The sequence below is a fragment of the Rhinoderma darwinii genome, chromosome 12, assembly GCF_050947455.1.
Source record: "Rhinoderma darwinii isolate aRhiDar2 chromosome 12, aRhiDar2.hap1, whole genome shotgun sequence".
In the NCBI taxonomy this organism is placed as follows: Eukaryota; Metazoa; Chordata; class Amphibia; order Anura; family Rhinodermatidae; genus Rhinoderma; species Rhinoderma darwinii.
In genome coordinates, this window is record NC_134698.1 from 66,977,851 (window position 1) to 66,991,165 (window position 13,315).

The window sequence follows — 13,315 nt, forward strand, 5'->3', positions numbered from 1 at the left end:
ACTAATTCATTATAGACTTTATAAACATCTGGCTGCAGCGTTTTTGACCGTGTGAAAACGCCAACAAAAACGCCACAAAAAATGCAGCGAAACGCTATGAGAGAATCCAACCTGAATGTTATGTGAATCTGCACAGGTCCAGTTAGTTTAGTGTAAAGCCGTAGAGTAGCGGCAAGGACCGCATGGTAAGTCGCAGTGATGAGAGTCCAGATCATGTGCAATCCAACAGTCTATTTACTGACAGGCGGTAACGGACATCTTTACTGGGCCTGTGGTACACAGAACGGCCACAAGGGGTGCAATATCTTCTCAGCAGATGAGCGGCACAGTCTCTTCGGCAACGTTACACAATCCAAATGGTGGAAATACAATAATAGTGGCTCACTATCGTTTCTTGCTTTTTGAACAGAGCTTTCAACTCCTCTCTGCTTGACGGGAGCGTTATTTCTAATCTCCAGGCACTTTCTCGCTCTCTCTGGTCTTTTGAAATCTCTATCGCGCAGAGGTCCCTGGCACCCCTACCTGCCAACGCTAACCCCCAGATCGCGGGGAGACTCTCTGCCAACTCCACGCACCCTTTCCAGACCCACTTCATGGTCTTTTCTCTCTAGTACCCACAGCGCTGTGATCCTTTCAGGGCCGCAACCCATGCACTGAACCCCATTAGGAGGGAACATCCGCCTTTTATTAAATCAGCAGCACCTTCAACGTGAAACACTCCGCGTCCCTACGCTGTTTGTGTCCTCACCCTGGTTTGGTGCAGTAAATTCTACTCAAAGATGGCGTTTCACCCAGTGCCGATTCAATATGTGAGTGAGCCCCCCATTATCTGTTAATAAAAGGCCAGTAGAAGGCAATAAAGAGCATTTCACATTGAAACAAAGAAAGTATTTACAGTATTTTTTCTCCAGGATCCGAACCTGTAGGGCAGAAAAGTAGTTAAACAACATAAATCAGTGCATTTAAAGAGACAGTAACATTTTTATTGGGAAGAGGGCTGCTCCACATCCTTAGATCCCCTCCATGATGCAGGGGGGGGGGGCCCTTCACATATCTGTACCGCACTGATAGCGACTCTGCATCCACTTACTTGCTATACTGGCCCTGACGTCATTGTGAGCAGGTGCGGCTACCAGTTTGGCACCAGTGATCTAGATAACACATTTATTCCGGCTATGCAAGTTAGCAATAAAATAATTTTTAACCAATGAAACCCTTATGAACTAGATACACAATACAGGTAATACACCTAAGGCCTTGCTCACATGGCGTGTATTAGATGCGTTTTTGCCGCGTTTTACGTGCCCAAAAACGCTTCAAAAATGCGTCAAAAATGCATTCCCATTGACATCAACGGGAAAACGCATTGTAGTGCATACGATGTGTTTTTTTTTTTTTTTTTTACGCTCACGCGTTTTAAAAATACATTGTGTATAAAAAGAAGCGTCAGGTCAATTCTTGGCGCGTAAAATGCGCCGAAAAAGGGCCGAAAACACGCAAAAAACGCGCCTAATTCCCATAGTCAATGAGAGTCTCGAATTACAAAAACGTGTAAAAAAATGCAGCGAAAAGCGCTTAAAAAGCGCTTTGCGAAAATACTAGCGTTTTTGACGCATTTACACGTTGTTTTTTTGGAGCGCCGTATGAACAAGGCCTAATACTGATATCTGAGACAAACTCTCACTACGGTGTGTAAGGAGTCACTAGTATTCTGCGGTCTTCGGCGATTGTGGTAAAAATAGGAAGAAAACTTGTTTGGTCAGTTCTGCGCCTGTCGGCTGACATTCCTTAGGTGATTGCCGTTCTCTACGTTGTTTGCAAATATTATCAGCGACTTCTGTGAAAAGTGCAGCACCACTCCCCAGTCTGACAGCCAAAGGAGTTCAGAGAAATCTTGACTTGTTAAGCAGGAAGGAAGAAAGGAAATGGGTGTAAGGGGCGACTGCTGCGCTCAATACAAAACCTAAACCCATGAAATGACTTTGGAAGAACTAAACCCATGTAGTGCGCTCTGTCCTATGGGGGCAAGGTAAGCTGGGTTATTTTATTATCCCATAGCACTTGTGATTGGCAAATCTTGTTATGGGGAACTATTTAAATGATGATTATTAAGGTGGAAAGCAGAAAGAATCGTACAAGTAGTTGTTTTATAGGAATTCCACAGTCCTCATGAGTTATATAGAGATTCCATAGTCCTCATGAGTTATAAATGGATTTCATAGTCCTCATTAGGTATATAGAGATTCCATAGTCCTCATTCGGTATATAGAGATTCCATAGTCCTCATTCGGTATATAGAGATTCCATAGTCCTCATTAGGTATATAGAAATTCCATAGTCCTCATTAGGTATATAGAGATTCCATAGTCCTCATTATTTATATAGAGATTCCATAGTCCTCATTATTTATATAGAAATTCCATAGTCCTCATTAGGTATATAGAGATTACATAGTCCTCATTAGGTATATAGAGATTACATAGTACTCATTAGGTATATAGAGATTACATAGTCCTCATAAGTGATATATATTCCACAGTCCTCATGAGTTATATAGAGATTACATAGTCCTAATGAGTAATTTAAAGATTCCATAGTCCTCATGAGTTATATCGAGATGACATAGTCCTCATGAGTAATATAGAGATTACATAGTCCTCATAAGTGATATATATTCCACAGTCCTCATGAGTTATATAGAGATTACATAGTCCTAATGAGTAATATAGAAATTACATAGTCCTTATAACTAATATAGAGATTACTTAGTCCTCATGAGAGATATAAATATTCCATAGTCCTCATGAGTTATATAGACATTATATAGTCCTCTTGAGTGATATAAAGATTCTCGAGATGTCACAAGGAATGGTTTGAGGAACATGTCAAAGAGTTCAAGGTGTTGACTTGGCCTCCACATTCCCCAGATGTCAATACAGGACTAGAGCTCCGAACTGTAATTTAGGTAAAGCAAATCCTAGCTAGAACTTTGCTGGGACATGTAGTGCGCACCCGAGAGTAAGTTGCCGGTCTATGCTGCCATGATGGCTTTTTAATCTGCAAGAACAGATCATTAAGCAATTAAGATAAACACAAGATCTCAAAGGGAACCTGAATGAAGGTATTTAGTGCCTTATGTAGATGGGAATAATTTGTACACAATGTATAGGAGGCCGAGTGGAGCTGGTAGATTATCAGAGCTTTCCATCTGCTCATTGTATATAATCAAAAGACTTAAAATCAGACCGGGGCTAAAAACCGTTTCATTTAGATAGCCGCGTCTGTGAATACTAAGCACCAGTCGTCCCTTAGCTTGTGTGCTATATTGGATGCATAATATATTAGAGGGAACTATTAACAGATTAAATAAATGCTGCGGACAGTCGGAGCATAGAAAACAAATAATGTGTTGTGTAGGTGGATATATTACAGCACAGATTGCCTTGCTTTAAAGATGAGGAAAAGAATAGTCTCACAAAAATAAAACAAAAAGTGTATATATATTTGTGTGTATAAGCTTGTGTATTGTGCATAAGTGTGATTGGTGCAACTTCCTAGATACATTTTATTAAAAATTATTTTTAGTTTTTGGGATACAGCTGCTTTGAAACCTGTATAGAGAGTATCTGTATTGTTCGCTGAGACCTCAAACCGCCAGTTCATCGGAACTGACAGGTTCACTGTCAGCAGGTCCTGCGTGTCTCTAACACACAGCATCCTCCTGTAATCTCTCACATCTAAATTATGAACTTAGATGTGATTGATAGCCGCTCGATCTGACAGTGAACCCATCATTCCCGCTGACCTGACAGATACAGGTTTCAGTGCTAGGCTGGGTTCACACGAGCATGTTACGTCCGTAATGGACGGAACGTATTTCGGCCGCAAGTCCTGGACCGAACACAGTGCAGGGAGCCGGGCTCCTAGCATCATAGTTATGTACGACGCTAGGAGTCCCTGCCTCGCTGCAGGACAACTGTCCCGTACTGTAATCATGTTTTCAGTACGGGACAGTAGTTCCACGGAGAGGCAGGGACTCCTAGCGTCGTACATAACTATGATGCTAGGAGCCCGGCTCCCTGCAGTGTGTTCATTCCAGGACTTGCGGCCGAAATACGTTCCGTCCTTTACGGACGTAACATGCTCGTGTGAACCCAGCCTAAGATACAACTGCTCTATTTTTACTTCTACAGATACAGCTGCTTTGTATCCTGTATACAATTTTTAATAAAGTATTTCGAAAGTTGCACCAATCACATTGATGCACAATTTTATTTGAAAAAAAAAGGTGTACATAGCCTTTAAATAATTGGTATCAAGATTTTTAGTACTTGAACTTTCTTGTTTGTGAAATAAATTTAAAGGGGTTATATGAGATTAAAAAAACATGGTCGCCACTGGAAATCTCACTATGTACGGTCTCGTGCACTGTTCTTTGGCGCATGAGGTGCCTTACGGTTTTGTAATATGGACTAATAGTCTCACTCCATGCCATATGTATGCGCCCTAGCTCTCAATTTTAGGCCTCATTTACCCGGCCATATTACAGCTAATACGGCTCATGTTGAGGGGCCTCTTGTATCTCCGCATCTTGTGTCACGTTCCATAGAACTCAATACGTAGGGGAGGATACATATGACATATGACACCTGACGGAGCATGTACAGCAGCACACGGAGGATACTACGGAGCCCCACGTCCCCTGTGCTCTGCCGTATAGGCTCTGCCATGCACATAAGGCCTTAGGTTGTAGACCTTAAAAAGAATTGCAGCATTAGGAAAGGCAATATTTAAGTAATCAAAACTAACTTATTTTAAGGACCACATTCTTGCTTCAAATCGTGAAATATTGAGGTGGTGATTGAAAAATGAAATGTGTCATATATAATATATATCCACGGAAAATAACAGCGTTTCAAACCTTCTGTTTCCGCACACGATAGGCTTTGTAGAACCCCAATTGCTACCTAAGTGATTATTTTGTCACTTTGATATGTGATAATTACTGATCGTACTGCGCGTTGCAGATGGTTCTGGATGCCTCTTTGCCCAGCCGTTCCGATAAGTGTACGACGTAGCACAAAGTGTGGGTGTGAACATTTGAACAAGCCTCGCTGCTAATCACTGACTTTGTATGGTTTCCTTAAGAATTTCTTCCTACGCAACAGCCCCTCCCCCATCTTCTTTGCATGTACAATCATTATGATCCGGTAATGAAAAATCTCTTTTCTACCAGTGAGAAAATAATAGCTTGTTGCACACACATATATAAGGTGTAATTAATTAAGGTAATAAGGCATAATATTTTGTCATTTTGAACCAAACATTTGCGTGAAGTAAGGATGCGGAGAGTATTATTTGACTCCGTAACATGGGGGAAGCATATACAGGCAGACTCCGGAGGTCTGCTATGAAGAACACTGCGGCTGATTATGTTAGATACACATGCCTCCCAACGTTCAACTATTGTAAAGGGGGACATCTCATGCCACGTGCAAAACGGGGCATTATTTTTTAACATTAAAGCACCTCTTTAACACCGCCCAATCCCTGTCCATACACACAAGGTTCCCTTTGTGCCCCCACACAGTATCATGCCCCAGTAATGCCATAAACCGTATCATGCCCCCATTGCCTCCACACAGTATGATACCCCCATAATGCCCCCACACATTATAACCCCCACATAGTGCCCCCTACACACTATTATGCCCTCATGGTTCCCTGCCACACTATAATGTCCCATAGTGTCCCCTACACAGCTTAATACCCATGTAGTGCCACACTATATTGCTTCTCCCACGCAGTATAATGCCCCATAGTTCCTCCCCACAGTATAATGGACCCATAGTGTCCCCCACATAGTGCCTCCCCACAAAGTATAATACCTCCATAGTGCCTCCCCACAAAGTATAATACCTCCATAGTGCCTCCCCACAAAGTATAATACCTCCATAGTTCCTCCCTCACTGTATAATGCCCCCACAGTGCCTCCCCACACAAAGGGACACACATTAACCCATAGACAGCATAAACTTGGATCAGGCAGTCAGAAGATGCGCCAAATTTATTAAAGTTATTAATTCAGCGCAGCTTTCTAGACCTGTTAGACACCTCTCTTCTCTTCCTTTTACCAACTTTTGGTTGGATCATTGTATGACAGTTTTTTTGCACCACAATTTTGGCTCCTCTGGGTGCATTTTAAGCCACGTCCTTTCTTCTGAGCCGCATCAGTTCTTTTTGGAGCAAATCCATAATGTCTACAATGATTTGCACCAGCAAAATGGCGCAACTTAGGCCAGAATTATGGCACAACAACATTCGTAAATCGGACCCAAAAAAACGTCCGACTTGAAGAGATTGTGTGACCCTTGTAAAATTTCCTATTAGGGCATTTTGTATTAATAAAAGGGGTAGGGGGCAGATCTGGATCCCTCTATTAGCCAGAGGAGATGAGTGGTGAGCACCAGATCCCCTGCCAGTTAAAACTTATAACTGGTAGTTTACCCAAAAGAAAAACAATTGTCCAAACCAGCCTTACCCTACTTGCCACATCTTCTGCCACATGAAAAAAAAAAGACAAAAAGGTACCTGAGGTTTTCCACATAACACTGTGCCCAATAATACAGCCATTTATTGACAATATACTATTACTATAACGTGCCCAAACAATTCTGCCAGCTACAGGAACCCATAAATAGTTCCGCACACAGTGCCCCAATAATAGCACCAGCCAAAGTGCCCTGCAATAGCATCAGCTACCATACCCCTGCAAAAAGGTCAGTAACAGTGCCCCCCAACTGGAGGTTGAAATGTGGTGTGCGCTGTACGCAAATTGTCCTCTCATTGAGCCCTCTCTGCCAATCCAAAGCTGGAATTATTATGAAGATGTCTACAAGGTTTCATGTGACCAACCAAGAGGGCTCTTGCACACTGTACATATAGCACACGCTGGACGACAGCAACCCCCATCCCCCACAGGGCTGACTGATGGCTAAGTGGACGCAGGTGCATCCGCTATCTCACCTCTGGCTACATGATTTCTAACTCTGCTAGACATAAGTAGGTATCATTACATATCCCAGGGCTCCTGTGAATAATCCACATCTATAGCACCAGATAGGGGAAGGAAACACTTAAATATTTATTTTCACATATAGATTTTTTTTACTCATTCTTATATAATGCATTCTGCTGTTTGTCTGATCTGATTTCACATTGCGACAAAGTAACGTGTGATTTTAGAGCGTCTTTACAAGTAAATAGCAGCCACTGTAGGTGTTAACAATCAAAGCAAACACATATTACCATGTGAATTGTCATCTGATCACGTCGAGCCAGACACTGATGCAATCCACTATGTGCTCATTTCACTGCCACCTTCTGTGCTGACAAATAACCTACGGCATTCAAAAGAAATCGCCACCAGGACAGACCCCTTTAAAGAGGATCTGTCACTCGTTTATTAATTCCCTATCTCCTAACTAATCTAATAGGCGCTATGATGCTGATAACTACAGTGTAATTTTTTTCCCAATTTTTTTTTATTATCTGCAAAGTTATGAGCATTTTTCTAAATATGCTAATTTGGCTATACTTGCCAAATGGGAGGTGACTCTTTCTTTTCACTCTAGGCGTTGTAATGTTTTCTGTATGACTCTGTCCAATCAGCATCCAGCTTCTCCTCCTTCCCTGCCCAGCAACACAGCCTGATCTTATAGTATACAGCTTCTATTCCCGACTGTGTTTTCAACTGGTGATATCTCTGTGTGTTTCACAGCTGATCCTGGTGGCATATGAAAGATTAGAATCTCATCTTTCATATGCCACCAGAACCACCCTTCTAGGTTGTCCACAGCCCGAGATATGGCTATTTGAAGTGATTCCTCTTCCCTCCAGCCTCAGTCTCTCACACTGTGTGAAGCAGCTTCATGCTGATAGGACAGCGTCAGAGGCTGTGAGGAGGCTCCACCTCAGGAGAATCGCTGGTGTAGACACCCACTTGTCTAGTATAGCTGTATTTGCATATTTAGAAAAATGCACATAACTTATAAAATAATAAAAGTTTTGGGACAGAATTTTCACTAGTATTATCAGTGTGACAGCCCCTATTAGATTATCTAGGAGATTGGGCATTACTAAACTAGTGACAGATCCGCTTTAAATTAGGGCATCTTAGAAATGACGTCATAATGTGAAAGTAAGTATCACAATGGTCCGCTAATAAAAAAAATACCTTACGTGGGTGGATATAGATGGCAATTCAGCAGAGCATGGTGGCCCACGTAGCACCTTGTTGGTATTTTTTCTGCCCAACACTTACTGACTCTGATGTGCGAGATGATTGTGCCCACAATTCTGTTTTACAGGGGCATCTATATAATACCATCATTTAATGAGGTTGTCTATTTTCAGGAAGTTCAAGTTCATCAAGAGAAATATAATCATTCCTTTGTGTTACATTTTCTATAAAGATGTAATTCATGTAGTAAAATACATCCAGCCTTCACCTTTATCTGTAACTTAATTGTGATCCACGTTGGAAGGATGAATACCATGTAAGAGATTGTTTACTTAAAGGGTTTCACTGCTTATTCTCTGTGTGTTGAGGAAAATCTGTGGGTATAGGACAGCGCTGATGACTCATGTGAGGATTTACTTACTGTTCAACCCAAGTTACAATTCCCTGACACGATATGAAATATCTCGCCTGTAATAGTCATTTCTGTGGGCCTGCGGCACCGCTTTTAAAGAAGAACCCGTCACGAGGCAAAGCATGGGTGCTGCCCGGGAGACTTGAACCACTGGGTGCAACCGTGGCCATTAAATACTAACCCAAAGTTTGTATTTAGACCCTGGATATAGTATTCCCTCCCCTATAATGACAGACTAGAATGAGTGATGTTAGTCCCACGCTGACACGAGAGCTATTTTGGCACTTTGGAATAGCGTCCATAGTCAGGTGAGAATATCTCTGTACATGCGGCATCCGATAGAGCATGTCCTATTTTTTTTCTGTCGCATTTATATGACCTCTGAAAGAAAAAAAACTCTGTATGAAATTGGGGGCATACAGCAGTACAGTACAAGGGCCCATTAAAGGGGTTGTCCACTTTCAGGAAATTATTGTTTATTTTTTGCATAATGAAGTTATACAATTTTCCAATGTACTTTCTGTATTCATACCTCCCATGTTTCAAGATCTCTGCTTACTGTTATGCAGTAGGAACATTTATTGTTTACTCCCAATGGATAAAATTCTGTCCTGGTCATGTGATGGACATACAGGTGCTGGGATATTAGAAGACCCAGCTCTGATACACATACTGTAACAAGTCGTGCACCTGTGTCCATCACATGACCAGGACAGAATTTAACCAGTTCAGGACCGGGCTATTTCAAGCCTTTAGGGCCAGACACCGTTTAGACATTTTTAGCACGCGTTCGTTAAACGGCTATAACTTTTTTTTATTTATTGGCCTTTTTTTTTTTAAATCTTTTTTATACACTTCCTTTTTTGCTATTTTAGAATTTGTAGGCTTAAAGTTTGAAAATAATAGTAATAAAAGAAGCTTTTTTTTCTTACTTTTCAGCTAATTTTTTCTGGTAATAACATAGGTTTACACTACAATAGACATTTTATTTGTGATCGTCATTGTCTACCATAAATTTTAATTTATTACATGTCTATTGTAGGGTAATTGGGTCAGCGCTAGCGTTACAACAATAATTGACGGGGGGAATGTTTTTTTTGGGCGGGTTTTTTATGTGTATTTATTATTTTTACTTTATTTTCTTTTTCTTTTATTATTATAGTCTGACCCTCAAAGGTCAGAAAATACATTTTTTTTAATCTTTTACACTTTTGCACAGCAGCCCCAGTTACAGGGGAAGTCGGCCCTCTTAGTGAATATTGTCACTGGGTCTGGTTAGACCAGCAGCATAATGTCACTAATGGCATGCCGGCGATCATGTGACCAGTCATATGATCACCTGGACCAATAGAGGCAGAGCCGGACGTTAATATACAGCCAGTGGTTGGGAACCGGTTAATCTACTGAAAGTAAACAATGAATGTTCCTACTGAATACCAACAAGCAGAGATCTTGGAAAAACGTGAGAAATTAAAGGGGTTGTCCGCTTTAAAATAAATCTTGAGAAAAGCATTGTAAACGTAGTATTATTTCTTTATTGGAAGTTCTGTGCCGTTTTCCTCCATTCATAAGTCGCGCCCCCGCCCTGTCATGACGGCTTTTGAGCGAACAAAGACGTCATAATCTGGCTCTCTTAAATCTGGCCATAGACATTAAAATATTTTGTGCGTTCGGACAAATGTACATGTTGTTTCTACTGAAGGAGGGAAATAGATGGCGGCTGAACAAATCTGGTGTAACAAGGTATTGGATGGGTTAAAACTCAACCTGCCTAGTCACTTTTTTTCTAAGAATCTCAGGGAATTTGAGCTGACCGCAGGGACGTAACTAGAAATCATAGGGCCCCATAGCTAAATAAGATGGGCCCCCACCACCTAGTGGAGGAAATTAAAATAGCAGCATTAGTGGCAGTAATAAAAGTATGGATTATAGCGCCATATATCGGAGCGCCACACAGTAGTTCTAAATATCATAAGAACACCAACTTTTTATCCACCCCACAAAAAGGAACAATGTTATTGCACCTGGGTGGGTCCTCTAAACCTATGGGCCCCATAGCAGTTGCTGCACCTATAGTTGCACCCATGGCTGACCGATAGAGATAAGATTGTCATATCACGTCTATGGTAGGCTTTGATTTAGGACATCTGCACAATGTCTTCTAAAAGCTCAACTAGTTAGGACTATTGTGGCCAACAAATGGCACCACCGAAGAGCCAAACCGGAGAGTCGCCTTATGGAAACAGACTGTCACGGCTCTTCCAGCTCTGCTCAATGGCTCACAGAAGGGGGCTTATGTGACATACCACTTCAGGACATAACTCCAGCGGAGTAAATCTTGTATATATTGGTAAAAGTAGATTTGTGTCTCACAGTCCTCTGCATCAATCAATTATGGAACGTTTTCTCTTTTCTAGTCACCCCAGAGGCCATTGGTTTTCTGTCTGCAGTGGGTGTATTCATTGTTCTCCTGGCCGTTCTTTTCCTCCTAATAAATAAGAAGTTGTGCTTTGAAAAAATTGGGGACTTCCCATGTTTGGACCAACGAAGAAAAAGAAAGCGCCCAAAAGAGAAATCTGGAGTTCTGCAAGGACTTGGTAAGTTTTGCATTGGCGAGGCTCAACTTTGGAAACTTTATTAGGTTCTTGCACTAGTTGCCTTCTATTATCTATAGGAAAAATATAGCAAAATGAATGTCAATGTAATAACTTATGTCATGGTTAGTGTTACATTTTGTGTTACAATGATCTCCTAACATGTTCCTTGTTTTCTATCCAGTTCATTTACGTTCTGTATATATCACTGCATGCCTTCCGATACGTGTGAGTGACGCTATATGAGACTGTCTATATGTGCTTTATGTATGCTGATAATGTACATAGTGCGTCCTAACTTTTATAATTAAATCTTTATTTCAATGATTTTCAATTGAAGGTTTACATTGAACCTGAATTGTATAGAAGGGAAAGGCATTATAGGATGCCCTACTATAGGACTACTGTGTATTACAGAATTGTTAATCATATAATTCCCAATGATAGAAGCGAAGATTCATTATGTTGCTCCTTTGCTATAAAAAATGTATCCAACCAAAAAGTGAAAGCTCAGGTAAATGGACTTCCAATATGTTGGAAAATCTTTTTGTGATGATGTGATTTTTCCTTTTCTTGGGAGTGGGTAGAGGGAGACGTCTCGCCAATCCATTGTGTATGGGGGGTCATTTACCTTGGCGTAGACTCTTAAAATTGGAAATAATAAAAGGATAAGATTTGTCAAGCGGTAATGATGATAAAATTATTTCATGAGCAGGGGTGTACATTAAGAGAGGAGCTCCACTAGCAAAGATTAAAAGGTGAAACCCATTTGGTGTTGGCTCTCATCACCGCAACCTTAAGCACCAAACGGGTCTTGAAGCTTCTTTGCCCCACATCCCCTTCCCATAATATCTGGGTTGATTCCCCACTACCTTGTTTGCTTTTGTTCTCGGGCTTGTGGAGAGGGGATCCCTTCACAGGTTCTCGCCGCCTATTAAAATAGGAGTTGAGAACAACCTGGGTTGAGCCAGGTGCCCCTTAGCAGCCACATTGAATGCCTCTATGGTAAGTATACCAGTGAAAATATATTGCGGGCCACCTGGAGACAACCTAATCAGCTGATATCTTTAGGGAAATCGCCTCAATGATAATTCTTGAGAACCATGGTGGGTGCAACTCTTGGTCCCAGTTTATAGAGGGGGGAGGTTTAACTTAGCTTTCCCTAATAGGGTTTAAAGGGGTTTTCCAGAATCAAAAACATCACCAATCCACAGGATAAGTGATAATTTTTTGATCGCTGCGGCCCCCACTTATTGCGAGAATGTGCATGCTTAACCGACACTCCATTCAAGCTTCTTACTGCAGGGGGCGCAGTGAGGAAGAATGGGGGGGGGGGGAGTTCGGGACCCCAGTTCTCGCACTCTGCGGGGTTCCCAGCAGTATGGGCTCAGCAATCATAAAACGATCACCTATCCTGTGGATAGGTGATCATTTTTGATTCTGGAAAAGCCCCTTTAAGCCAAATCAGGAAACTTTTTAACTCATTTTTGAGTAACTTTTTTTTTTTTTACTAGCATCAACTGATCAAATGATATAAAACATTGCTCCAAGATACACAGTAGTAGACAGTAAGGAGATTAACCATTGAATCTGGTTTACTTTGTATTGCTATTATTGTATAAATAGTTTCATCAGTCGGGTTTCATGTATTTTTCTCTGCATGAATCTTTTGTACATGTGTCAAATTTAACAACCAGCTCTTGTAAAGTTGTAGAGAAACTTTTTGCTGTTCATCTTCCTTGTGTGATTGAAATGTAAATGTTACTAACGTCTGTCACTCGTGCTAAGTTTGTTTTCCAAGTTCTGGGACTCTTGATATCTCTATTGTCTTCCTGTCATGGCGTCTTCTTTGCGTCTGAGTATTTCCCCATAACGTACATTCGTCAAGACGCAGTGAGTCTGTTGGACTTTATTTTTTGTTTGCTTTATTATGTGCTGTACAAAGCTCATGTTCCCATTAGGATCAGAGGGATCTGTTTTCTATACCCTTTTTTAACCAAAAACTGGACCGTGTCACAGAAGGGCAAATGTTCCCCTTTGTCCCATCTTCTTGTATTTCCCATAAAA

The 13,315-nt window shown here is 41.2% G+C and overlaps 1 protein-coding gene across 3 annotated transcripts in view; it reads left to right on the forward strand.

Moving 5' to 3' along the window:
• The window catches only part of SYT16 (synaptotagmin 16), a 61,018-nt gene that overhangs the window by 16,973 nt on the left and 30,730 nt on the right, over positions 1 to 13,315 (forward strand). For 2 of the 3 annotated variants that reach the window (XM_075843730.1, XM_075843731.1), the window contains exon 1: positions 11,162 to 11,251. Coding sequence is in view for 1 of the 3 variants with exons in the window: in XM_075843732.1 (XP_075699847.1) it covers positions 11,072 to 11,251 (180 nt within the window). In the remaining 2 variants the exon portion in view is untranslated. Of the gene's footprint in view, positions 1 to 11,071; positions 11,252 to 13,315 lie in introns of those variants that run through there. The other variant, XM_075843732.1, reaches the window with a different exon arrangement.